At 44.4% G+C, this 26,533-nt stretch overlaps 1 protein-coding gene across 5 annotated transcripts in view; it reads right to left on the bottom strand.

Moving 5' to 3' along the window:
- The window catches only part of TRIM2 (tripartite motif containing 2), a 118,799-nt gene extending 95,453 nt beyond the window's left edge, over nucleotides 1–23,346 (bottom strand). Inside the window, exon 1 of one of the 5 annotated variants that reach the window (XM_047717680.1) lies at nucleotides 23,228–23,346. In XM_047717680.1, the coding sequence (XP_047573636.1) occupies nucleotides 23,228–23,257 (30 nt within the window). In that variant the 5' untranslated portion in view covers nucleotides 23,258–23,346. Of the gene's footprint in view, nucleotides 1–2,491; nucleotides 2,613–23,227 lie in introns of those variants that run through there. The other 4 variants (XM_047717683.1, XM_047717679.1, XM_047717684.1 and 1 more) reach the window with 4 other exon arrangements.
- Between the last annotated feature and the right edge of the window lie 3,187 nt (nucleotides 23,347–26,533).

Here is a 26,533-nt window from a genome sequence, read left to right as displayed (position 1 = left end):
GAGAGAGACACAGCGAGAGAAGGAACACAAGCAGGGGGAGTGGGAGAGGGAGAAGCGGGCTTTCCATTGAGCAGGGAGCCCGATGCGGGGCTTGATCCCAGGACTCTGGGACCACGACCTGAGCGACCCAGGCGCCACTCAGGATAGCATTTTCAAAGGTTCCTTGGGCATTACTGTATTACCCAATTGGTTTATTTCCACTCAACAGGCAAATTCTCACCAAGCAGCTCTAGGAGAGTAGTGAATTACAGCTACTCTGAAAAGGTCAAATAAACAGATCACTCCTGAGCCCCAAGGTAAATATGTAGCTCTTTCTAGTGTAGTCAGTGGACAGAAATTCAAAGGACAGAATTCAGTCCAAGGGCAGACCAAAGAAAAGGTCAGAGTCTATGCTGTTAATGCTCAGGAAGACTCCCTACCCCATTTATATTCCATGTCCTATGAGAAGTTCCTTCCACTTGTGTTCTAATACGAAGCAGAAATAACAAGCTGACCAGGCAATTAGGAAAACAGGGAAGACAACATCAAAATGATAATGCAAGAAAAACAATTCAAGATATAGACGCCATGTCGCTTTCGAAAGATACAGTGGAATTTCAATGGAGGATTTAACAGACATAGAATTTTCCAGGAAAATAAAGATAAGATATGGGGAAACTTGAGAATACTGATAAGGAACCCTGTCATCTAAACAAACCTTGACGCTGAAAGGTAATGATATCCTAGAGTCCATGATCCAAAATAGAGTCATGTATGTATAAAAGGATTAGTGTAGAAAAGGGTAGAAAGAAAAGCAAGTGCACAGGGGAAAAAAAAAGTGCATATATGAAGGCGAGTGAGGGGGTGGGTGTGGTATTAACCCTCTACCTAGTCCAGAATGAGACTGAGTTATCACAGAATGAAGACTTTTCATTAATGTATGTGGCCTCGCCCAACTCAGCCAAATTCCTACTTACCTTAAGGGAGGAGGAAGGCAGAGGTTTTTTTGTTATTTTAAATTGATCCTTGATTGCTAACTGTACCTAAATTTGCAGAGGAGGGAAACATAACATGCGCCATAAAGAATTCAATCAAATTCTTTGCCTCTTTGGTGGAGGTTGTGATAAAGTGTTCGGAATCATTCCTGCTCTTTTGTCTCAGTTGAAGGACAGGTACTACATCTGCCAAGGATGAAATCAAGTGGAAATCTGAAACTAGAGGTCAAGTAGGGCCAGGAAGTAGTGACCTGGGCACAGTCCGTCCTCCCATCCCCTGGTAAAGGAACCTGGAAATACAAGTTATCGGGTGTCAATCCCACAACCGCATTCTAAAAATTTGATGAAAAAATTAATCTCCATTTTTACACGCCAAAAATTGTCTAGTGAAAAAAGCACTGGGGTGCGTAGGGCACAAGAACAGCCATGCCTCTTTCCCTAGGGGCTAACCTAATCTTTGGATGTCTGGAACTCTAAGGACTTTAAAATTAACTAGATAAAAAAGCACCGAATCTAAAGCTGTCTCTGTTTCATAATTTTTTTTTTAAGATTTTATTTATTTATTTGACAGAGAGAGATAACAAGTAGACAGAGAGGCAGGCAGAGAGAGAGGGGGAAGCAGGCTTCTTGCTGAGCAGAGAGCCCGATGCGGGACTCGATCCCAGGACCCTGAGATCATGACCTGAGCCGAAGGCAGCGGCTTAACCCACTGAGCCACCCAGGCGCCCCACTGTTTCATAATTTAAGGCTGGTGATTTCCTGAGAGAGTGGAGGAGTAAAAATGCTACCAGTTGCTCTATGGGGTTGGATCAAAGGTGGGAACAAATTTGGGGTTTCAAGAATGCTTTGGATCTGACAGACGTTTCATACGACAATCGTTTCTCCTCACCCCGATTTGTCGCAACATACGGTTTTCAACATGGGGCATGCGTGTTCGAAATAAAACATATCCACCAAAAAGAGCCCTGCAAACCCTCAAAAATCAACATGTCCCTCCTCTAATAAGCTAGAACTGTAGCATGCCCTCGAGTTGCATGGAAGCTAATAGGAAGGAAACCTATTTGAGTGGTTTTGCAAAACGACCAAAATTTAAGAGAAACAGGGCGAGGAAAGCCGTCGTTTAAAAAAAAAAAAAATCATTAAAGCAAGCCCTTTTAAGATTGCAGAATATCCATTTTCCCCCCACCTCGGTGCACAATGACGTTAACAGTTTTACTTCCGAAGCTGTGCACAGATACTGCAGGCAGGACAGAGGGGCCCGGTACCCCCGGGGGACCTCGGCCGGCCCGGGCCTGAGTGGACGCCGAGTCAAGGCTCAGCACCCTCCGCGGCCCGACAGCGCCGGCCGCCGCGCGTCCCCACCGGCGCCCGCTCCAGCCTGGCATCGCCGCACCGCCGGCAGGATCCGGAAGCGGACCGGCGGCCGCTGCCCTCGCCGCAGTCCGCGGGGACCCGGGCCGGAGCGGAAGGCTCCGGGTGGACCCGGCCGCGCCGCCCCAGCCCCGGCGCTGACTTACTGCCCGTGGGCGCCTCGCTCGGCGGAGAACCGGCGCGCTGGCGGGAGGCGGCGGGCCGCGGCTCCGCCTCCGATGGGGCGGCGGCCCCCTCCAGGGCCGGGGTTTACTCGCGCGCGGCCCCTGCGGCGGCGGCCAGCGACCTCGGCTGGCGCGCTCCTCCCGAAGCCGTATCTGAAGTGGAGCCGCTTCACCGCCTCGTGGGGTCCGAGAGCGGGGCCGAAGGGGCACAAACAGGAGAGCGGGAGCAAAGCTGCCTCCCAGCTGGCTTCTGGAGGCCCTGGGCTCGGTGTCCCCGGTTCCAAAAGGCTCTCTGGTTGGTCATTTCCATTCGGTGCCGAGGCGCAGAGCGGCGAGACATCTGTTTTCCATAAGCCGCGAGGCAGGGGCAAATCCTGGATTACGGGTTGCCCAGCCCCCGCAGCATTCCCAGACCCCGCAGGGCAGCTAATCCCCGCACAAAGAGCAGGAAAACAACACGCAAGTTGGTGCCCAGTTCCAGAAAGATTTCCCAGTGCGATGACTAAAGGCTCTTGTGCCCAGCCTCCGGGGAAGGGCCAATCGCAGCCCAGGGGGGGGGGGGCAGGGAAGGGGGTGTTGGCTGGGTTCGCAGGTCTAGTCCGGCAAGCGCGTCCTCCCTGCCAGTCTTGTAAACACAAATGCAAACTCTGGCCCTCCGGGGGAAACGACTTTAGTTGGATGAGGCTGAGACAACCCAAAAGGGCCAGCGTCCATTCTGGGACCGTTTTACGCTACTGAAAGCAATCACGACTCCTGAATGGGAGACAGGAAAAAAATCTCTTGCGTTTACTTTAGTAAATTCTGACAATGAGTCAACTGCGACACCATCATCTCTGAAAATGATAAGAAATGACTGCCTCTTGGGGACTTATTGTTTATTCTGTAAAATAGGTTTGGGTAGGAAGTCTCCCCCAACTCATCATCCCCGAATTCCTTGCTTCTTTCTAGAAACTTTTTTTTTTTTAAAAGATTTTGTTTATTTACTTGACACACACAGAACGAGAAAGAGAGAGAAACGAGATCACAAGTAGGCAGAGAGGCTGGGAGAAAAAGAGGGGGAAGGAGGTGTGGGGCTCAATCCCAGGATCCTGAGATCATGACCTGAGCTGAAGGCAGAGGCTTAACCCATTGACCCACCAAGGTGCCCTTCTTCTAGAAACATTTATGAGTGCCTCCCATGTGCCAGGCACTAGGCTGAGAATAGAAAGCTGCAAAAAGCCTTCAGTCTCTACTCTAAAGCCCCTTACTATTGAGGAGCCAAGGGGAGGTGGGGGCTGAGAGGAGGAGGCCAACAATTTCAGCCCATGGAGAAATTCCTATGATAGAGTGTACGGCCAGAGGGTTAAGGGAACATAGAAGCAGGCTTTCGATCATGCTAGAAATTAGGGAAGGCTTCCCACAGGAGGATGCATTTGTGTTTTGAAGACAGAGCAGGCATTAGGCAGGATGGAGAGAGAGAGGGGCAGGGGAAGATCTGAACTTCTGTATGGCTGCAGAAAACAGGTGAGAGGAACAGAGGTGAGAGACGTGGTTATGGAGTCAGATGATGCCTGTCTCATCTGCTAAGCTCTGGGGTTGGACCTTTGGAAGCTGTGGGGACCCTTGTGCTTCACACAGATTACTGAGGAAGGCATATGGAAGGAAGATAGCCTAGGACGGGGTGTAGGTGGGTGGGGATGGATGGGAAAGTCTCCAAAGATGTGAGACAGACAACACCTTTAAGGACATGCCTGGGAACAAGGAGGGGAGCGGAGCTGGAGGCTATCACCCTGACATGCATGCGCACCAGGGTGGATGGAGAATACCATCTGCCAAGACAGAGAAATGAAGGGGGAGCTAGCGGGACCAGAGAAAGGGTGAGTTGAAGTTTAGACAAGTTGAGTTTATGACTTTTGTAGGATATCCAAATGCAAATACCCCAGCAGGCAAGACAGTCCCATGGATCTGTAAGGCAGTTTGGGCCTTGTGGACTAGCAATGCAAATTAGAGAGTTATCCACCTTTAAGTAGAAGGAAAATACAGGAGTAGAGAACAATTCACTTCCTTTGCTAGGCTGCCATAACAAAGTACCACAAACAGAGGCTTCAACAACAGAAATGTATGGTCTCACGCTTCTGGAGGCCAGATAGACAAGACTTGTGTCAGGAGGACCACGCTCCCTCCGACAGTGCCAGGCAAGGATCTGTTCCAGGACTCTCTCCTCACTTCCGGTAGTTCCTTGGCTTGTGGTATCATAAGTGCAGGCTTCACGTGGTACTCTCCCTGCATGAGGGTGTCCACATTTCCCCTTCTGTCAGGACACCGGTCGTATTGGATTAGGCTGCCCCCCCCACTCCAGTGTGATCTCATTTTTAACTAAGTACAACTGTCCTTATCTTTATTTCTTATCTGGAGATTACCTTATTTCCATATAAGGTAATGCTCTGAAGTAGTGCCAGTTAGGACGTCAACCTATGAATTTCAGGGGGACACAACTGAACCCATGACATCCACACAATTTGGATTGAGTTACTCGGAGCAGGACTGAACATGTCAGTGAGGAGAAACATCAGCTTTAAGGGGCAAAGAGAGCAGCTCCAGAAGGAAACTGAGAAAAAACTGATTAGAAAGGTACATGAGGGCGGACCCACACACAGGGAAGAGAAATGTTTTTAAGAAGAGTGATTAGGGGCGCCTGGGTGGCTCGGTGGGCTGAGCCTCTGCCTTCAGCTCAGGTCATGATCTCAGGGTCCTGGGAACAAGCCCTGCATTGAGGTCTCTGCTCAGCGGGAAACCTGCTTCCTCCTCATTGCCTGCCTCTCTGTCTACGTGTGATCTCTCTTCAAACGAATAAATAAAGTATTAATAAATAAATAAAATAAAAAGTGGTTAATAATGAATCATGGAACACTACATCAAAAACTAATGATGCAAGGGGCGCCTGGGTGGCTCAGTGGGTTAAGCCGCTGCCTTCGGCTCAGGTCATGATCCCAGGTCCTGGGTTCAAGCCCCACATCGGGCTTTCTGCTCAGCAGGGAGCCTGCTTCCTCCTCTCTCTCTGCCTGCCTCTCTGCCTACTTGTGATTTCTCTCTCTGTCAAATAAATAAATAAAAAAATCTTTAAAAAAAAAAAAAACTAATGATGCACTGTATGTTGGCTAACTGAACATAAGAAAAATAAATAAATAAAATGAAATTAAAAGAAAAAAGAGTGATTAACGTTGCCAAATGCTTAACAAGCAAGGAAAGATAAAGCTAGAAATTGCCCATTGTCTTTAGATTGTTGCAGTCATGGGACCAAATGGCCAGCCTAGTAGCTGAACTTCAAAGGGCCCACTTAACTCCAACATTTTATGACTTTAAAACTGTTGTCCAGCCAAACCCATTGAGAGAAGTGTGGGATAGTGAACATTTGTTTGAGTCTCACCTCCCAGACCTCCGCCCACTTTCTCAGCCTCCCTTGCTGGTGGGGCTTGAAACTGTGATGTGGACTCTGGCAGTCGGATGGATAAACATTAGACTTCCGTTGAATGAAGGCAATAGGAGAAGATGGATCGCAGAGAAGCCATTTTCTGTCTTGTGGCAGAACTTGGCAGAGATATGGACCCTAAAGGGCCAAAGGTCCAACAGAGTGTCTGTGGTGGCTGTGTTCAGAGGAACAGAATTAGGGCTCATTCTGGAACCATCTGTGGTATAATTTAGGTATTACTCTCAGTTGAGTAGCCTCTGAGCCTGATTCTCTAGATTTCTTAGAGATTCTCTGAGCCACTTAATATTCTTCTTTTTCGTTTTTTTTTAAAGATTTGTTTTTATTTATTTGTGAGAGAAAGAGAGATAAGAGATAGCATGAGCAAAGGGAGAGGGAGAAGCAGGCTCCCTGCTGAGGGGGAGACACGTGGGGCTCCATCTGAGGACCCTGGGATCATGACCTGAGCCAAAGGCAGATGATTGACCAACTAAGCCACCCAGGTACCCCAATATTCTTCTTATTGAATAGTTTTATTTAGATAAAATTCATATACTATGAAATTCATCTATTTAAGTATATAGTTCAGTGGTTTTTAGTATATTCACAAAGCTGTGAACTATCATCACTATCTAATTCCAGAACATTTTCATCACCCCAGAAAGAAATCTCATACACACTAGTTGTCACTCCCCATTCCCCTGTCCTCTCAGCCCCTAGGGATCACTAATCCACTTTCTATCTCTAAGGATTTGCTTATTCTGGACATTTTATATACATGGAATCATATAATTTGTGGCCTTTCATGCTTCCCTTCTTTTGCTTAGCCAATTTTTTCCAAGGACTATCCCTACTGCAACACGTTCCAGTATTTCATTATTTTTTATTGGCAAATAATATTCCATTGCATGAATAAACCACATTTGGTTTATCCGTTCATCAGTTGATGGACATGTGCATTGCTTCCACTCTTTGGCTAGTATGAATAAAGTTGCTATGAACATGTGAATACAATTTTTTGTTTGGACATGTATTTTCATTTCTCTTGGGTCTATCTAAGAGTAGTGTTGCTGGGTCATAGGATAATCCTGTGTTTATAATTTTGAGGAACTGCCAGACTATTTTCCAAATCAGTTACATCATTTTACATTATGAGGGTTCCGATTTCCTAGTGGGGGTGAAGTGGTATTCATTATGGTTTGGATTTGTATTTCCCTAATGATGTTGAGTATCTAATATCTAATATCTAATACTAATATCTAATACTAATAATATTGAGTATCTTTTCATGTGCTCATTGGCCTTTTGTGTATCTTCTTTGTGATGAAATGTCCTTTGAAATCTTTTGCACATTCTATTTTATTTTAAAGATTTATTTATTTTAGAGAAGGCACATGCACCTGGGAGCGTGTGCATGAGTGGGGAGGGGCGGAGGTGGATGGAGAGAGAGCAGGAGAGAGAACAGACTCCTTATTGAGCATGGAGTCTGACACCAGAGTTCCATCCCAGGACCCTGACACTGGAGCTCCATTCCAGAGCCCCAAGGTCATGACCTGAGTTGAAATCAGAAGTCAGATGGTCAACTGACTGAATCCCCTAGGTACCCCAGAAATCTTTTGCACATTTTACAAAAATAATTTTTTAAAATTATAGTTAAATGTACATAGCCTAGAATTTACCACTTTAACCAGTTTTATGTGTGCAGTTCAGTGACATGAAGTACATTCACAATGTTGTGCAACCATCATTCTTTCCCCATTTAAAAAAAAAACATTTTTTTATTTATTTGACAGAGAGAGAGAGAGAGAACACAAGTAGGCAGAGCGGCAGGCAGAGGGAGAGGGAGAAGCAGACTTCCCATTCAGCAAGGAGCCCAATGTGGGGTTCAAACCCAGAATGCTGGGATCATGACCTGAGCACAAGGCAGACAATTAACTGACTGAGCCACCAACGTGGCCCTCTTCCCCCATTTTTAGTTGTCTTTTACAATTTATCTTTTACTATTGAGTTTTTATATTCTGGATACAAGTCCCTTATCACATATATGATCTGAAAATATTTTCCCTTATTCTGTAAGTTGTCCTTTCACTTTCTTGGTGGTGTCCTTGTATTTTTTTAATAAATTCATTTTATGGTCAAACTAACTAGAGTAGTTTCTGTTGTCAGCAGTTAAGAATGTTGACAGATGCACTGAGTTCTACTAAAGACAATCCTTTACTATTTTGTTTTCTATGATAACCTGTCTCATTTCACATCTTCTATCCAATATTGTCTTAGAATTTTGTTTTCCCCCCCCCTAGAGCTTTTCTCGTTCTATTTTTTTTTTTTTAAGATGTATTTAGTTATTTGGGGGAGGGGCAGAGGGGCAGGGGGAGAGGGAGAGAGACTCTCACTCAGACTTCACACTGAGAGCTGAGCATGTCGTGGTGCTCGATCTCTTGACCTTGAGATCACCACCTGAGCTGAAACCAAGAATTGGATGCTCAAACGACCGTACCACCCAGACATCCCAGAGCTTTTTTTTTTTTAAGCTTTTTAAATTCTATCTGAATCGCACCCACCCACATCTTACATTTCCGGGGCAAAAGACCCAAAGAATCCATGACCACCCCCAACACAGTTATAGCTACCAGCAGCCCTCCCAACTATTCCCACCTCTATCCAGCCCTGACCCAGAACCTTGGAAGTCCTGTGCTGTGTTCTTCTTCTCCCCAGACCCCTCTCCCTCCTCCCCTCCCTTCCCCCGGTTACACTGCCGTCAGCAGGTGGGATGTTATGAATGAGCTCGGTGTCACACCATCCACAGTGCCCAGGACAAGGCTCTGCAGAAACCTGGAACACAACGTGTCAGATTAAACTGAATCTTGCAACTTATGTCCTCATTTTTATATTCTAAAACATTTATAAAATCTGATTTTAAATCTTCTCTTTTTTTTTTAAGACTTTTATTTATTTATTTGACAGACAAAGATCACAAGCAGGCAGAGAGGCAGGCAGAGAGAGAGAGAGGAGGAAGCAGGCTCCCCGCTGAGCAGAGAGCCGGATGCAGGGCTCCATCCCAGGACCCTGGGATCATGCCCTGAACCGAAGGCAGAGGCTTAACCCACTGAGCCACCCAGGCGCCCCTTAAACTCTTCTCTTAATGGTCACATTTGCAGGACTAGAGCCTAACCTGGGGTGCAGAACAGATCTATGGTGCTCAATTTATGACTGGAAGAATGGAATTCTTTTGGGAATTAATCTCTAGGAGTTTGTGAAACGGTGAAAAAAGGTAAAGCTTCCAGAAAAAGTTCTCAGGACCCAGAGAGGAGCAAAGACTATTTTCTGGGGCATCATGAGTCGAGGTGAATGCATTTCCTGGCAGATTTTTCTGGTGGATTAGGCTTCACAACTGCCACTGCTCAGCGCTTTGAGTCTGCTTAGTTTTTGTAAACTCTCTTCTCCCACCCCTTGTCCCCACGCCTGTACAGCAGCCTTAAACACTTCAGATTCAAGGCTAACTGAAAGACACCTGTTTGGAATAGCTGGAAGGGGCCCCGGTTCATTCAGTCATAAATCCAGCTGATGTTTATGGAGAACACACTTTAATGCAAGGCACCCCTCTGGGCACAAAAGGGAACAAGGTTCGTTTCCTGTAATAAGGAGTTGGATGATGAATAGGAGGGCAAGACAAATACATTAACCATAACCCAAAGCTGAATTAAAGAGGCATAAAAACCTGTTTTGAGGACTCATGGAAAGAACTCACCCACTTTTTCAAGTAGGAGGAGAGGCTTTATGGAAAAGGTGGGGAAGGAGAGCTAGGCTTTGCTTATAAACTTAGGACCTCTGAGCCTGGTCCCTCTTCCCCAGGAGCTCCCATACTAGTTGGGAAGAAAATCACATGTACTAGCAGCTGCAATTCAAGCCCATATGTGATAAAAGGGATTTGAAAGTCAGCGAAAAGTGAGAGATCATTTCCTACTACAGTAACCAGAACTTTATGGCAGGGTGGACTTGGGCCCTAAGAGAGGAAATGGATATATTAAAATGCATATTTCAGATAAAAACCAATTAGATGCTCTAGATAATTTGGAAAACCCAGAAAAGTATAAATAATAAAACAGAGGTCCCTTGGTGGCTCAGTTGGTTAAGTGTCTACCTTCGGCTTAGGTCATGATCTCACGGTCCTGGGATCGAGCCCCCTGATAGGCTCCCTGCTCAGGGGAGAGTCTGCTTCTCCCTCTCCCTCTGCCCCTTCCCGCTGCTCATGCTCTCTCTCACGCGCTGTCTCTGTCAAATAAATAACTAAAATCTTTAAAAAAAAAGAATAAGGCAGAAATCTATCTATAGACCTACTACCTACAGATAAATATATTGCAAGACATATGCTTAGTACATATTTGAATATGAATAGAATTAGTAAATGACATTACCATTTACTGTCTTTTTTTCTTATGCATATTTTTACTATATAATTTGGAAACTTTTTAAAAAAGATTTTATTTATTTATTTGACAGAGAGAGAGAAAGCACAAGTAGGGGAGAGGCAGACAGAGGGAAAAGGAGAAGCAGACTCCCCGCAGAGCAAGAAGCCTATGTGGGGCTTGATCCCAGCACCCCAGGATCCCAACCAGAGCCGAAGGCAGATACCCAACCCACTGAGCCACCCAGGAGCCCCTGGAACCTGTTTTTATTTTTATTTATTTATTTATTTATTTATTAAAAGATTTTATTTATTTATTTGACAGACAGAGATCACAAGTAGGCAGAGAGGCAGGCAGAGAGAGAGGAAGGGACGCAGGCTCCCTGCCAAGCAGAGAGCCCCATGCGGGCTCGATCCCAGGACCCTGGGATCATGACCTGAGCCGAAGGCAGAGGTTTTAACCCACAGAGCCACCCAGGCGCCCATGGAACCTGTTTTTAAAAAACATATCCTGTAAGGGGACCCAGCTGGCTCAGTCAGTAGAGCATGTGTCTTGACTTTGGGATTGTAGGTTTGAGCCCCATGTTGGGTGTGAAGAGTACTTAAAAATAAAATCTTAAAAAAATTTTTTAAATCCTATAATATTCACTTTATATAGTAAAATTATTAGAAAATACTTTTTTTAAATAACTAAGAAAATACTGTTTAAATAAATATCAATAATTAATTGATATATCATTTCTAGAACAGTTTCCAGAGTGTTCACATTTAGATTTTTTCTAAACGTCCAATCATTATAAATAAAACTTCAATGAAAGTGGTAAACACAAATCTTTGTCGACATCTCTATATTTTCAAGGTAGTGGAATTATCAGGTCTGGGTGTCTTAACATTTCTAGGGCTCTCAAGAGAGTAAGACATTGCACAATTACTTTCTTGAAAGGTTATACCAATTTACATTCCCGCTAGCAATGTATGAGATTGAGATATGCACCTTCATCAACAGTGTTCCTTTAAAATATTTGCTAATCTGACGAGAGAGTAGTAAATCATTGTTTTTTTTAATTTTGTATTTATTTGTTAGTATAGTATTGTCATCTATACTTCAATTAAAAATGAACTTTTTAAAAATTTGTATTGATTCGATCACTAGTGATGTGGGACATTTTAAATATGATCATTTCCATCCATATTTCCTTTAAGTTTCCAGTTCATGTTCTTCGTCTCTTTGTGGGAGAGGAAGTTGGAGAGAATCTGCAATTCTCAGTCAGTCTGGGCTCTTCCATGGTTATCACTGTGTGAGCATTTGCCACGGTGGGATCTCATTCATTCATGTTCCTCTCTCTCCCTCCCTCTCCCACAACTCTCCTTCTTCCCCAGCCACCCCCAAGACAGCCCTTAAACATAGCCAACTACTTCGCCCAGTGCTCAAAGAAACCGTGCTCTGTTGCAGCACTGGAGGAGAAACTGGTGCTTTTGGGACAATAAGTTCAGATTGTCAAGGGCCATTGAGTCATTGAGCCTCTCTTTTTAAACACTGATCTTAGAACCTAACCTCCCCCTATGACATCAAATTAAACTCCACAGCATTCCTCTCTTGATTTCCCAAGTTTCAACTGACTTTATCCTCCTGCCTTCATCATGTCTGTTCCTGCTGAGCCTGGCGTGGACCTTCCTACAGTCTCCCTAGGCTGAATCCTGCCTGTTGCTGATTATGAAGCTCTAAGAGTGGCCCTTGGCTGAGGGTAATCTCTTCCTCTGAATCCTATAGCACATCGTAGTTCGCGACAGTGTTTTCTAGCATCCCAAATGTTCTGATTATTTGTGCATGCCATTCTTCTACATCATTACTTTATCAACCTCTGAAGAGTCTGCTTGTGTAGGGTCTATGTCTTCTTTATGTCTGGATTCTCATGATGCAGTTAGCAGAAATCAAAAAATGTTTTATGAACTAAAAGATTAAATGTCATTTAACAGAAACACTAGGGGAAAGAGAGCTACTTTGAAAGGGAAACCAAACTTTAATTTTAATTGTATTGGGTGTGGTAATATTACAGACTGAATCGTGTACCCTTACCCCACCCTGGCGGGGGCGGGGAGCAACTAGCCAAATTCATAATTGAATCCCTAAGTCCCATGTGACAATATTTAGAGATAAGGCCCTTGGGGAAATAATAAAAGTTAAATGAAGTCAGAAGGATGGAACCCTAACCCAGTAGGATTAGTATCTTTATAAGAAGAGGAAGGGACACAGAGCTCTCTTTCTCTCTCTTCATTTGTGTGCACAGTAAAAAGGCCACGTGAAGACACAACCGCTATCTTCAAATCTGAATTGGATTCCTTATCAGAACCTGATCATGCAGGTGGCTGGTTCTGAGACTTCCAGCCTTCAGAACTCTAAGAAAATAAGTTTCTGTTGTTTAAACCACCAGGCTGTGGCGTTTTGTTATGGCAGCCTGAGCTAATATGGAGGTCATGGTAAGATGTTAGGTGGAAATGGGAGAAAGTCAGTCTAAAAAAGGAATATTAGTAACCTAATCAAAGAACTCACAGGATCTCATGATGAGACCACTTGGTGGTGGTAAATAAAGGAAGAGCTGGGAAACATGCTTCCTTTTGTCTTGTCATAAGGGCACAAGATACTCTTTTTTTTTTTTTTGAGATTTTATTTATTTATTTGACAGACAGAGATCACAAGTAGGCAGAGAGGCAGGCAGAGAGAGAGGAAGGGAAGCAGGCTCCTCGCTGAGCAGAGAGCCCGATGCGGGGCTCGATCCCGGGACCCTGGGATCATGACCTGAGCCGAAGTCAGAGGCTTTAACCCACTGAGCCACCCAGGTGCCCCCACAAGATACTCTCTTATTCGGCATCCTTTTAAATCCCCTGTGGCGAAGCAATAAAAACTGATAGAAATTACAACTGGATTCCAGGGACTGAGAAACTGAATGGGGCTAAGCGATTAATTTTAGATCAAATACAAAGTCAGGAGAGGGAAATAAGCACTCAAATAATATTTCAAAACAACTGGAAATCTGACAAGGAAATTGCCACTGGCTTCCATGAGAGTAAGAGCCTACTCTCTTATAATGTTTTCTTGATGATATATTGATTTTCTTGAGCTGATGCATTAACCACGGAAAGATGTTCCTGAGTCTCCAGGGACATTACTCGATCTGGGCATCAGGCCAAATCACAGAACCACACATGACTTTAAAACCAAGTATTGGGGCGCCTGGGTGGCTCAGTGGGTTAAGCCGCTGCCTTCGGCTCAGGTCATGATCTCAGGGTCCTGGGATCGAGTCCCACATCGGGCTCTCTGCTCAGCAAGAAGCCTGCTTCCCTCTCTCTCTCTGCCTGCCTCTCCGTCTACTTGTGATCTCTCTCTGTCAAATAAATAAATAAATAAATAAATAAATAAAATTAAAAAAAAATAAAACCAAGTATTAAGTAAGAACACATTAGAAAGCCAAGAGAGAAAGAGAACAATTCTCTCTGGGATCTTAATATTTGTTCTCAGGTCCCTGCCAAAAACTCACTCACCATAAACTGCGTATGTTAAATACGTGTCATGCTTTTGAAGTTTCAAACAAAAAAATATCTTACTCGTATGAAACAAAAACAGTAAAGACAGGCAAAGAGCTTTTTGAGGACCCTACTTCTTGGAACTCTTATAATTCAACGTCTTTTCAATTCTTGCATTAGCAATTAAAAACAAAAGAAACTATGAAAATGTTTCTTTCAAAATTTCCTTTTATCCAACATGAGGAGAAAATATGAGGACAATTGAGTCATTTTCTTATCCTTTATGATAGATTTCAATGTATTCTGTGCCTAACCTCCAAAATATGTATATCTGATACATAGATTCTTTTTTTTTTTAACTTTTTTTAAAGATTTTATTTATTTGTCAGAGAGAGAGAGAAAGCACAAGCAGGGAGAGCAGCAGGCAGAGGGAGAAGCAGGCTTCCCATTGAGCAAGCAGCCCGACATAGGGCTCGATCCCAGGCCCCTGGGGTCACGACCTGAGCCAAAGGCAGAGGTTTAACTGACTGAGCCATCCAGTTGTCCCCGAATACACTTCTAGGGGCGCGTGGGTGGCTCAGTCAGTTAAGCATCTGCCTTTTGCTCAGGTCATGATCACAGGGTTCCTGGATCGAGCCCCACATTGGGCTCCCCGCTCAGCGAGGAGTCTGCTGCTGCCTCTCCCCCTGGCTCTTGCTCTATCCCTCTTGATCTCTCTCAGTCAAATAAATAAATAAAATCTTAAAATAAAATAAAATAAACTTTTAATAAGTATAAATTACAAACAGGAAAGTACCCAAGTTCTAAAGCAATAGCTCAATGAATTATCAAAAAGGAACCACAACAGGGTAAGCGCCAGCCAGATCAAGAAACAAGAAACATTACCAGCAACACAGACGTTCCTTTCCAAGTATAGTTTTAAGCTAGATATATTTTTTCATAAAAATATTATTAATGATAGTAAGTGCCTAGATCAGTCCACAAAAGCTAAAAAAGTTTATGAATACATTGCCCAAGGGCTAGAGGGACATCTCCACTTACCAGGGCCTATTCTAACTTAGATTCCTTAGTCAATTGCACGGCTCCTGGGAACACAAATTAGCATAACCACCCAGTGTTACTGGAAAGTAGTTTACGGATATGTATCCAGATTCTTAAAAATATGCGTATGTTATGCCCTAGTGATTCCAGCTAAAAAATTTTTCTCCAAGCAGTATCAGAGGTGTGCTGATGGATATTTGTCCAAACCGCATCATAAGGACAGTAGCCCTGGGATAGCTCTGTCACTTCCTAACTGTGCAATTTGGGACAAAATATCTCACCAACCGCTCTGTGCCTTGGTTTCCTCATCTGTTAAATGGTAATAATAGTAGGTTGTTTCAAAGAGTTGCATAAAGAACTTAAAAGAGTGCCTGTCACAGTGGTTTAACATTTGTTAAGAACTTAGTTACTATCACAAAACCATTCATCACAACATTATTCATAACAAAAAGAATTTTTGAAAGATGTTAAGTGACCAGAAATAGGGCAATGAATGCATACGCTTTTGTGCATCCATACAAAATGTCTCCCTTGGGGGATGGCATAGGGGTTAAAAATGGAGACTCTGGAACCCAAAAGCCAGTCTGGCCCTGACCAGCTGTATGACCTTGGACAAATTTCTTAACTCTCTGAGCATCAGTTTCCTCATTTGAAAATAGAGACTAAAGGGGTGCCTGGGTAGCTCAGTCATTTACACATCTGACTCTTGGTTTTGGCTCAGGTCATGATCTTTAGGGTCGTGAGGTCAAGCTCTGTGGCTGGCTCTGCGCTCAGCTCAGAGTCTGCTTGAGTTTCTCTCCCTCTGCCCCTCCCCTTGATTGCTCTCTCTCTCTCTCTCTCAAATAAATAAATAAATAAATAAATAAATAAATATTTAAAAAGAAAAAAAAAAAGAGGGGTGCCTGGGTGGCTCAGTGGGTTAAAGTCTCTGCCTTTGGCTCAGGTCATGATCCCAGGGTCCTGAGATTGAGCCCCACATCAGGCTCTCTGCACAGCGGGGAGCCCGCTTCCTCCTCTCTCTCTGCCTGCCTCTCTGCCTACTTGTGATCTCTGTCTGTCAAATAAATAAATAAAATCTTAAAAAAGAAAAAAAGAAAGAAAGAAAATAGAGATCAAGAGACCTATCTTGGAGTGTTCACTAGCTCATAAACATAAAACACTTAAAACAGTCCCTGATATATAGTTAGCGCTTAAGCAGTGTTGGTGCTCTCCATCGTTAAATTGATGGCCTGGTGATCCACCAAACGCACAAAGCTTTCCGGTCGGTGGCTGAGAAACTACGTGCTCTGCGAGGAGAAGACAAATGGAACAAAACCTAAATCCTTTTCAGAATTAATAGAGGGAATTACAGACACAGGCCTGGGCCTGGATGCTACGTGCACGATTTCCGTGTGAAGGAACTGGAAAGAGTTGTTCTGCTGGCAGCACCAGAATGCACTGCTTCGGCTAAAAGGGTAAAAAAAAAAATCCCCCAAACAAAAACTCCCACCATGCCACGGCAACAAACAAGTCTTGGGCAGAGAAAAAAGCTGGGCTGGTTTCCCTAATCTCCAGCACCCCTCACCCGCTCTTTTCTTCTCCCTGCCCCCCTCTCTTCTCCCCTTGTTGCTGTGGGCTTCCCAGAGACTGCAAGACTGGGAGTGGAGATTTCCATCCACTTGGGGGAGGAGGTATGCATACAACAGCTCCCACAGAAACATCTGGGGGGCTGAGCTGAGGTGACCCCTGTCCCACTTTTAAAACCTTTGGTGTGAATGTAGACACAAGCCAGACATGCTTTTGTTCTAAAGGAGCAGGTTTCTAGGCAGCCTTGGAAAGTCACAAGGTATGGTGACATTGCTCTGACCCAGTAACCCCAATTTCTGAATAGGACAAAGGCCAGAGCAGTCCCCAAGTCCTACTCCCTTCACTATCAGCAGCTCCCATCCCCCAAGAACCTTGTTCCTCCAAAGGGACACCAGAAACCATGATACCACCAGCTGTGTGTGCAGAGGGTAGCCGTAGTGCCCTGAGCACCATGGCCTGTGAGATAAAGGAAGCTTTGCGTTGGAAGCCCGTATTCCCTGAATACCCCTGGACAGCAATGGGGAAGGCTGGGCGGCTGCCAGGGCCCCCTCCCAGCCCTCCAGTGACAGTTCGGACAATGGCACCGCTTGGTTCACTGCAGGCACTGAGTGTGGGAAGAGAGCGGCTTTGTTCAGGCCTTGTCACTATCTTTCCTCGCCACCGTTCCAACCAGGCTTCTGGGGCTTGTAGGGTCACTGCTACCTTATAGGGTCTTTCCATTCTACTTTCTTTTCTTTTTTCTTTCTTTTTTTTTTTTTTAATTTATTTGACAGAGAGAGATCACAAGTAGACGGAGAGGCAGGCAGAGAGAGAGAGAGAGAGAGAAGCAGGCTTCTTGCTGAGCAGAGAGCCCGATGTGGGACTCGATCCCAGGACCCTAAGATCATGACCTGAGCCGAAGGCAGTGGTTTAACCCACTGAGCCACCCAGGCGCCCTCCATTCTACTTTCTTAATAGACTGGCATTAATTAATATTTAGTCTGTGTCCCCAGTGTGCCCAGACCACAGATAGCATCCGGAAGACCCAATAGCTATCCTCAAGGAGGAGATGGTTAAAAGGGCCATGTTTCTAAGAAATCACTGATCATTGCTATGTTTTTGTTGTGGTGGTGGTTGTTGTTAAAAATGCTCTTAAGGAGGGGCACATGGATGGCACAGTTGGCTGAGCAACTGACTCTTGGTTATGGCTCAGGTCCTGATGTCAGGGCTGTAAGATCAAACCCTGGGTTGGGCTCTGTGCTCAGTGAAGGAGTCTACTTCAGACTCTCTCTCTCTCTCTCTGCCCTGCCCTCTCATTCTCTCTCTCCCTCTCTCTCTCTCTCAAATAAATAAAATAAATCTTTAAAAAAAAAATGCTCTGGGACGCCTGGGTGGCTCAGTTGGTTAAGCGGCTGCCTTCGGCTCAGGTCATGATCCCAGTGTCCTGGGATCGAGTCCCACATCGGGCTCCTTGCTCGGCAGGGAACCTGCTTCTCCCTCTGCCTCTGCCTGCCTCTCTGTCTGCCTGTGCTCACTCGCTCTCTCTCCCTCTGTCCCTGACAAATAAATAAATAAAATCTTTAAAAAAAAAAATGCTCTGAAGGAAACAAAATGACCCAGTGAGGAGTACAGATCAAGAATCGTGTCCTGAGAGCCCTAGTTCTTGTTGCTCGGGTCCCAGTGGAAGAACCCGTATGTCAAATAGATTGGGCTCTCCTGGGTGTTCCTAAAAATGCAATTATTGCCAGTTGCTGGGGAGGCACTTGCGGGCCCCAGAAGGAGCCAGCCTTGCAGATTTCACAGGACTTGTATAAAAAACAGAAGCTCCTCAGCAACATTTTGCTTCAAGTTCTTGTATTTAAAATTAAGTCATCCAGGGGTGCCTGGATTTTCCATATGGAAAGATTAATTCTCATCTGAGAATTAATAGATGGGCCTGAAATAGTCTCCTGGAATCTGCTCATTTGAGAGCATCCTCTGAAAAATGTGTTTCTTATTTTCTCAGGAGGTAACACATTCAAGTTGGTTACTTTATATAACAGGAAGGCACCCATTTTTTAGATGATCCTTCGGATGTTTGAAGATCATTGGGAAATGAGTTAAACAGACATGGTTTTCTGGAGGCAAAAAGCTCTAAGTAGTGGGGGATCCTATGTGTGTTCACAGGTGCTAGTCTCATATTTTCTTGCTGCTTCTCTTTGCTCACCTTCTGGCTGGTGTAAAACCCATCTGTACAATGGCGACAGGTCTTGTTATGCCAAATGTTCCCGGAAGAGATGTGAGGGGCTCCTCATATTCAGAGACCTGCAGGGTTAGGAACTCAGGTGGTGTCACGTCCATTCCTTTCTCTCCTGTTACTCTCTTCCTCTTCCTCCCTTCCTCACTCAAGTGTTCACTGATCACTAGTCACTATGTGCTAGTCTCTGGGAATATAGAGCTCAAAACCATGGTGTTGGCCCTAGAAGAATCCACATTCTATTGAAGAATTCCATGGGGCGGTGTTATGACAGACGTATGTGCAAGATGCTATGGGAGGGAGCACCCTTAGCCAGACTTGGGACATTGGTGAAGGCTTTGTGGAGGAACAGATGATGCTAGAAGTGAGGGAGTATGGAAGATTGAGGAGGAGTGTGTCAAATGGAGATGGAGAGGGGGGTGATTAGTGCCTGAAGTTTCTGATTCGGTTGGTCAGTGGTGGGTCTTGTGGACAACAGTGTATCAGGGGTGGAAGCCACTGAGTCAAGGGGATTAGCCAGTGCAAAGGTCCAGAGGCAGAAGACAATATTCAGGGAACAACCAGTTGTTTGGTCAGGTTGACACCCAGCATGTAAGTGAGTGAGCGATCCTGGATGAGATGGAACTGACAGGAAATGTAGCCAAAGAAAATTGTCTTACGAGGATGAAGCAAATGTGGCCAAGGTCTTGAGTGCTGACTGTTTAGGGATCCATTGTACCATTAGGTCTACTTCTGTGTTTATTACAAATACTCATAGTAAGTTTTATGGAAAAGTAGAATATCCCCAAAATGCACCAAGACCAGAACATAGCTCAAACAGATCTGAACTTGAATCACAGGTCTGCTGGTTTCTAGTGACTACTGAGGACTCTGGGAAGTTACCTAACCTCTCCAGTTCTCATTTTCCTCACGTGAACATGGGATAATAATCATGCCTACCTTCTTGGGCTTTTATGAGGACTGAAAAGATAGAACATGGAGAAGGCCCTCCACAGTATTTGTCATGAAGTTATCCCTTTTCTATCACAGAGGGATCATCTCATTCATTCTGATTGAGATGTTTGGATGATGTTCTGAGGGGTGCCAAGCAGAGAACATTTAAATATTCCATAAGTTTCAGAAGTATTAGCCTGCAAGGCAAAGCCTGGAGCTGGGAGCAGACCTGGGGCAGTGGTGTGGAGTGAGGAACATAGCCACACCACAGACTCACGTGTGTAAGTTCTGAGGGGTTAGCCCCTGCAGATGATGGCTGAGGAACAGAGAGCCTGCTGAGCTCCCTAAGTGCAGCGATGGAACACTGATTGCATTCATAATCCTTTGCATTCCCCGTATTTTCTGTTCACATAAATTCTCAAACAAGACACACCGACACCATCACACATACTTAGTAGGTAGGCTATTTTGTTATCCAGGATGTTAAATGGACCCATCAAAAAAGATGGGAGGCAAATCTGGGACTGTATGCTCTAGGGAACCCCTGGGAGCCCTTGAGACATAGCTCAACCCCGATCATACCTGTATCACACCTGCAGTCCTGATCAGCTCTTCAGGGAGAACGGCTCCTGGTAGGTCTTTAACGACCAGGTGTGTTTGCCCACTCTCAGCCTGCGCTTTCTAGTACCGTACCTGACAAGCTGACAGGCACACTTCACATTTTGCAGCTGAGAACTGCAAATAGAACTTGAGCAAAATTACTCAAACATTTGGGCCAAAGGGCCCACCTCTGACTTGACAAACAGCAGATATGCTCCTGGACACCAATCTCTGGAACTCTCTTGGAAAATGCTATTTATCTCTTAAGGGGTGTGTAGGAGGAAAACATTTAGATCTGTGAGCTCAGCATAAATAAACTCAGGACTGGCAGTTTCTGTGTGTTTTTTGAAGTGTTAAAGAGCTAAATACGTATATCCCGAGATCCGAATGACTGAGGACCCTCCAAGGATGGAGTGCTCACAGCATGGAAACTTTCTTTCCACCAACCTCTCTGCTCTTCCCGGAAGGGTAAAACACAGTGTTGAAATTGAACTTTGAAGCTGTAACCTGACTTCAGAACTATTTACCCTAAAGAGTGCCATGTTCTTTTCCAAGATAGCTTCAAATCATATAGCTCCCCAAGGCATTCCCAGTTGCAACACTGGAAGTCTTAATTTTATTTTTTTTTTAAGATTTTATTTTTAAGTCATCTCTATATCCAACATGGAGCTCAAACTTACAACCCTGAGATCAAAAGTCACATGCTCTATGGACCAAGCCAGCCAGGTGCCCCAAACACCTCCCCACAACTGGCCCTTCCTGCTCTTTAGCTCAGTGGGGCAAGACTATTAGGCTTCAGCTCTTTAAAGGAAGTTGTTTAAAGGAAGGTGTTCTTGGCTTTCCTTCCCGATTGCCAATTAGCTTCTACAGGAGGCCACATTTTGGTACCAGTCACTAGATGAATTCTTGAAAAGCTATGAATATAAATGCCAGCTCTATTCCACAGGAACTCCTCAGTCCATAACATAAGGCTATGTCCTGGACACCTTCGTGGTAACTCACACTTCAGGTGGCTTACTGGCTGTGTGACTTTGTCCAAGTTACTTAACCTCTCTGCTTCAGATCCCTTCTCTATAAAGTAAGGAAAGGAACCATTCTGACTTTAAGGAGTTGGTGAGGACCCAGTGAGATAAAGGCCTGGCACATAGTAAGTGCTCAATAAATCATCATTGTTATTACTGTTGATACGTGCCATTGTCACAGTATTTCATCCACACATGCTTTCTTGTTTGATTTTGTGGACCCATGAGAACAGCCCTTGGTATGTAAGAGCTATAGAATATTGTTATTGTAAATCTCTTATGTGAGCATTAACTTATGTAAATTCTGCCTCTGAAATGCCAAGAAACTGGCATGTCCACCATTCTCATAAAAGATGCTGGATAAAAGCTGTCTTTGTGCCTTGTGGGGTCTCCTGGAATTTTCCTCATCTTCTCTCTCACTGGTCCTCCTCTTTGTCCTTCCTCATTCTGCTGTCTTGCCCTCTGGGGGTGCTTGCCCAGTGGGAATGGAGAGTGCACTGGTCTGTCTGAAGGAGGTGAGGGCAGGATGAGTCTCTGCCCCGCCTGCCCGTCCCTTTCCAAGACCACCCATGGGGCAACTCATCCTCCTTCTCCTGGGCTCTCAGACCACTTCAGGAAACCCTGGCTTCACTCAGAGACCTCCTGGTATTTTCATACACTGACCTGAAACGTTCAGGTTGCTTTGGGTCAAATTCATTTAAAAACCACCTCTGCATCTGAATTAATTCCCCCAGGAGCACCCAAATATGTTGGCTTTAAAGGTGGTGTATCCAGATAACAAATATAAACTCTGGGGCTTAGAAGAAGTGGGAAGATTTAGAAAGCACCAGATGTATTCAAGTCCCATGAGTCACCTTTAGTTTCACTAAAAGTTAAACTTCACCTTTTCAGTTTTTCCGGCTCGTGTCCATATCAAACACTGACTGTGAGTTCACGGACCCCACACCCTGAGGCTCCTCAGAAAGGACAGAACAAAATTCTCTGATCAAAGCTGCCATAGGTGATTTTCCATTTAGCAGGAGGCAATTATTCCCAAAGCAATTCCCAGGGCTCTAGCTGTGTCCTCCCCCTTGTGATCTGAGACACAGTACACCCCCCTCCCTTGACCCCGTGCCCCTCTGCACCATGAAGGGCGTCTTAGCACCAAATGGAACAGCCAGGACGATAACATCAGTCAGCAAAGGCTGGATCCGAGCAGTTTTCCTCCCTCCCTCATTTATTTACAAGCACAAAACCAGAAAGAACACCCAGGTGGGCTGGCTATGCCCATTCACGTTTCATCCCCTCTCACATGGTGTCCTCGGGCTCCACCGCCTTCTCTCTTGGGTAGTCAAGGACAAATGCTCTAATCGCCTGGGGCTGTTCCTCCATTCCTGAGCCCCACTGCAGCAGGCCAGAGTACCCTTTGAGCACTTTTATGGGCAATAAAACTTTATAGCATGCCAATTTCAAACAGTTCCCACATTTCTGAATAGAACTATTAATGACATACAAGACAACTACGGTTTGCGCTTTGAAAATACCAGCAGATAGGAGACCCCTTCACAACAGGGTCAGCTGAGTTCTACCCGCTAACAGCGGGCTTACAGAAACCCCACAGTGGCAGAGCCCAGCTCCTGACTGTGAAACACTTAAGTTAGGAAACAAAACAGCCTCTGAGCCTCACAACATTACCCACGCAGCCGTGAGCTTTGCCTCTCCCCTGTTGCTTTGCTGTCAAACCCACCTGTGTCTCTCCTCTCGCTTTTTTTCCTTCCCTGCGCATTTCTTGCCTGGGTTGACCAGGATCATTATAAGCCTTGTCAGCAAACCCCAGAGAAATGATTTTCTCCTTCCGTGGTTAGCAGGCAACAAATGAAAACCAAGAAAAAGCTAGCAATTCAATAGCAACTTGCTTCTCTTAAACCGTGCCCAGGATTAACCGGTTAGCCCATAAAAAGCATCATCACACACTCCGAGCCTTCCTTACCCGTGTTCCATAACGGCCGCTCCTGGACATCAGAGACTGGCCCCAGCCTCCTCCGATGTGGGGACTCAGCTCTCTGCAGCCCACAGACAATTGGGCCCATTATAGTCATCAGGCTGCTGAGTTAAAGGGTGGCCCTTACAAAAATATAAACAGCTCGTCAGCACAAGCCAAAGGGGCAGGGCTGCAGTATCAGGGGACAATGAGAGCCAATGACCAACCTCTTCGGGCTCTGTTAGCTTAAGATATTAGGTTTCATTCTGAAGTTGGGGAGACCAGAGAGCTGGAGAGGGAGCCAAAGAGGAACAGCCAAGTCCTCGTCTTTATAGCCAGCAGCATGAAAGGAGTCCAAGTTGAAAAGTTTAATCACTGCCTGCAGATCAATTTCAAGGAAAAGTTTGTATGTTTCCCACATAATAATATATATTTTAAAAGTCACAAACATTGGTGTTGCATTAGCCATCTTCATTCTTCTGGGGCCAATGAATGGTCTATTTATTGCGGCCGGTAGGAACTTTCCAATCAAAGAACAAAATCCAAGGAAGCCTTTATGACATACTTATTCTGTGGAATAAAGTGTCTGATGAGAAGCCTTCACTACCTCCACAGAGAAAATGTTTGATTTTATGGGTATGTCTTCAGAACCCAGAGAAATAGGCTTATCTTTGTCCCCAAATATAAATGGTTCACATTCATTTTTTTAAAGTTTTTTTTTATTTACTTTTTTTTTTAAAGATTTTATTTATTTATTTGACAGACAGAGATCACAAGTAGGCAGAGAGGCAGGGAGAGAGAGAGAGGGGGAAGCAGGCTCTCCTCTGAGCAGAGAGCCCGATGCGGGGCTCAATCCCAGGATCCTGAGCTCATGACCCGAGCTGAAGGCAGAGGCTCAACCCACTGAGCCAGAGAGAGAGACAGCAAGAGAGGGAACACAAGCAGGGCAAGTCGGAGAGAGAGAGAAGCAGACTCCCCACGGAACAGGGAGCCCCATGGTGGGGGTGGGGGAGCTTGATCCTAGGACCCTAGGATCATGATCTGAGCCACCCAGGAGCTCCCACATTCATTTCTTAATTACCTACTTTATCCAATCATACATATGCAAACAAAGCAGAAGTTCGCTTAGTACATTTGGAAGAAGACAGGATAGCCATGGCTTTTTTTTAACTCTTTTGATCTTAACTAAATTTTGCTTTTAAAGCTACTATGCCAACTTAACCTTTCAATACCCTATGATAATAACCAAGAACAAGAAAATAAACTGTGCCTTTTTTTTTTCTGTGTATGACTTCTAAATAATATACTGAGGTAAAAATAAAGTTAAGAGCTATTTGGTTGATTTGTGGCATTGCATAAATTACAGCCATACAAAGTTTCAGAAAAGTACAGTCATTACAATTTGGAACCATCTCATTGTTTACATAGGGAAGCATAGCCCCTGTCAAAATTAACTAGCAAAGAAACAGAAAAATGTTGAAATATACTCATTTTCCACAAATTCTGTATGAAGCCCTTCTGATTTTGATCATAAAAATAATAATCAAAAGGCACTGTCCTTTATAATCTCTGTCAGTTTAAAAATATTTATGATTCTGCCACTGATATTTAATTCGTATTAAAGTAAGATTCCTCTGATGGCCCTTGCAAATAGGGTATGAAGCTGCCCTGGATTCTTCTCTTCTCCTAATGATTCGAAAGGAGCTGTTGTATTTGGATGCTCATAGCTCTTGACTTTAAAGAACAGGTTAACTTTTGGAAAAGGTCTAGTTTTCCTCTAAAGCCTTATGATCCTGCCATTAAAAAAAAAAAAAAAAAAAAAAAAAAGCTTCAGGACACCAGAAGGAAAAATATATAAATTGGACTTCATCAAAATTAAGACATTTTATACATCGAAGGACATTATCAAGAAAATGAAAAGGTAACCTACAGAGTAGGAGTAAATGTTTGCAAATCATATATCCGATAGGGGGCTAATATCCAGAATATATAAAGAATTCTTAGGACTCCACAACAAAAAGAGAAACAACAACCCAGTTAAAATATGGACAGAAGTCTGGAATAGACATTTCTCTAAAAATGATCTACAAAAGGGGTGCCTGGGTGGCTCAGTCAGTTGAGTGTCTGTCTTCGGCTCAGGTCATGATCCCAGGGTCCTGGGATCGAGCCCCACATCAGGCTCTCTGCTCAGCGGGGAGCCTGCTTCTCCCTCTCCCTCTGCCTGCCTCTCTGCCTACTCGTGCTCTCTCTCTCTCTCTGTCAAATAATAAATAAAATCTTTAAAAAAAAATTTACAGAAGGCCAAAAGCCCATGAAAAGACAGATACTCAGTATCATTATTCATCAGGGAAATGCAAATCAAAACACAATAAGGTACCACTTTACAACCATTAAGGATAGCTATTTAAAAAAAAAAAGGAAAGAAGGAAAGAAAAAGTGTTAAAAAGGATGAGGCAAGGGTGCCTGGGTGGCTCAGTCGTTAGGTGTCTGCCTTTGGCTCAGGTCATGATCCCAGGGTCGTGGGTTCGAGTCCCATGTCCACATTGGGCTCCCTGCTCAGTGGCAAGCCTGCTTCTCTCTCTCCCACTCCCCCTGCTTATGTTTCCTTTCTCGCTGACTCTCTCTCTGTCAAATAAATAAATATAATTTTTTTAAAAAGGATGAGGCAAAACTGCAACTCTGCGAGCGGGGATGTAAAATGCAGCAGCTGATGTGGGAAACACCACAATTCTTCAAAAGGTCAAACAGAAAACTACCATGTGACCCGGCAAGTCTACTCTTCTGTATATACCAAAAGGATTGAAAATAGGATTGAAAAAAAGGACTGCATAGGACTGAAAATACTCAAGCCATTATCTGTATACTCACATTTATAGCAGCATTATCCAAGATAAAAAGGTGGAAACAACCTAAATGTCCATCCACAGATCAATGGATAAACAAATTGTGATACATACAGGCAGTGGAATAGTATTCAGCCATGGAAAGGAACACACTGATTCATACCACAGCATAGACGAACCTCAAGAACTTTGTGCTAAGTGACAAAGCCAGATGTAAAAGGTCACACATTATACGACCCCATTTGTATGAAATATCCAGAATAGGTAATCCATAGGGACAAAAGCAGATTGGTGGTTGCCAGGGATTGGGGATGGGGGTGGGAATAGGGAGAAACTGCTCAGTGGGTGCAGGCTTTATTTTGGAACTAAATAGAGGGAGTGTTTGTGTAACATTGTGAATATACCATGTATGGCAGCATTGTTCACTTTACTTTTTTAAAAGATTTTATTTCTTTGTTTGACTGAGAAAGAC

The sequence above is a fragment of the Lutra lutra genome, chromosome 2 (assembly GCF_902655055.1).
Source record: "Lutra lutra chromosome 2, mLutLut1.2, whole genome shotgun sequence".
In the NCBI taxonomy this organism is placed as follows: domain Eukaryota; kingdom Metazoa; phylum Chordata; class Mammalia; order Carnivora; family Mustelidae; genus Lutra; species Lutra lutra.
This window is presented reverse-complemented; position numbering and strand designations above follow the sequence as displayed.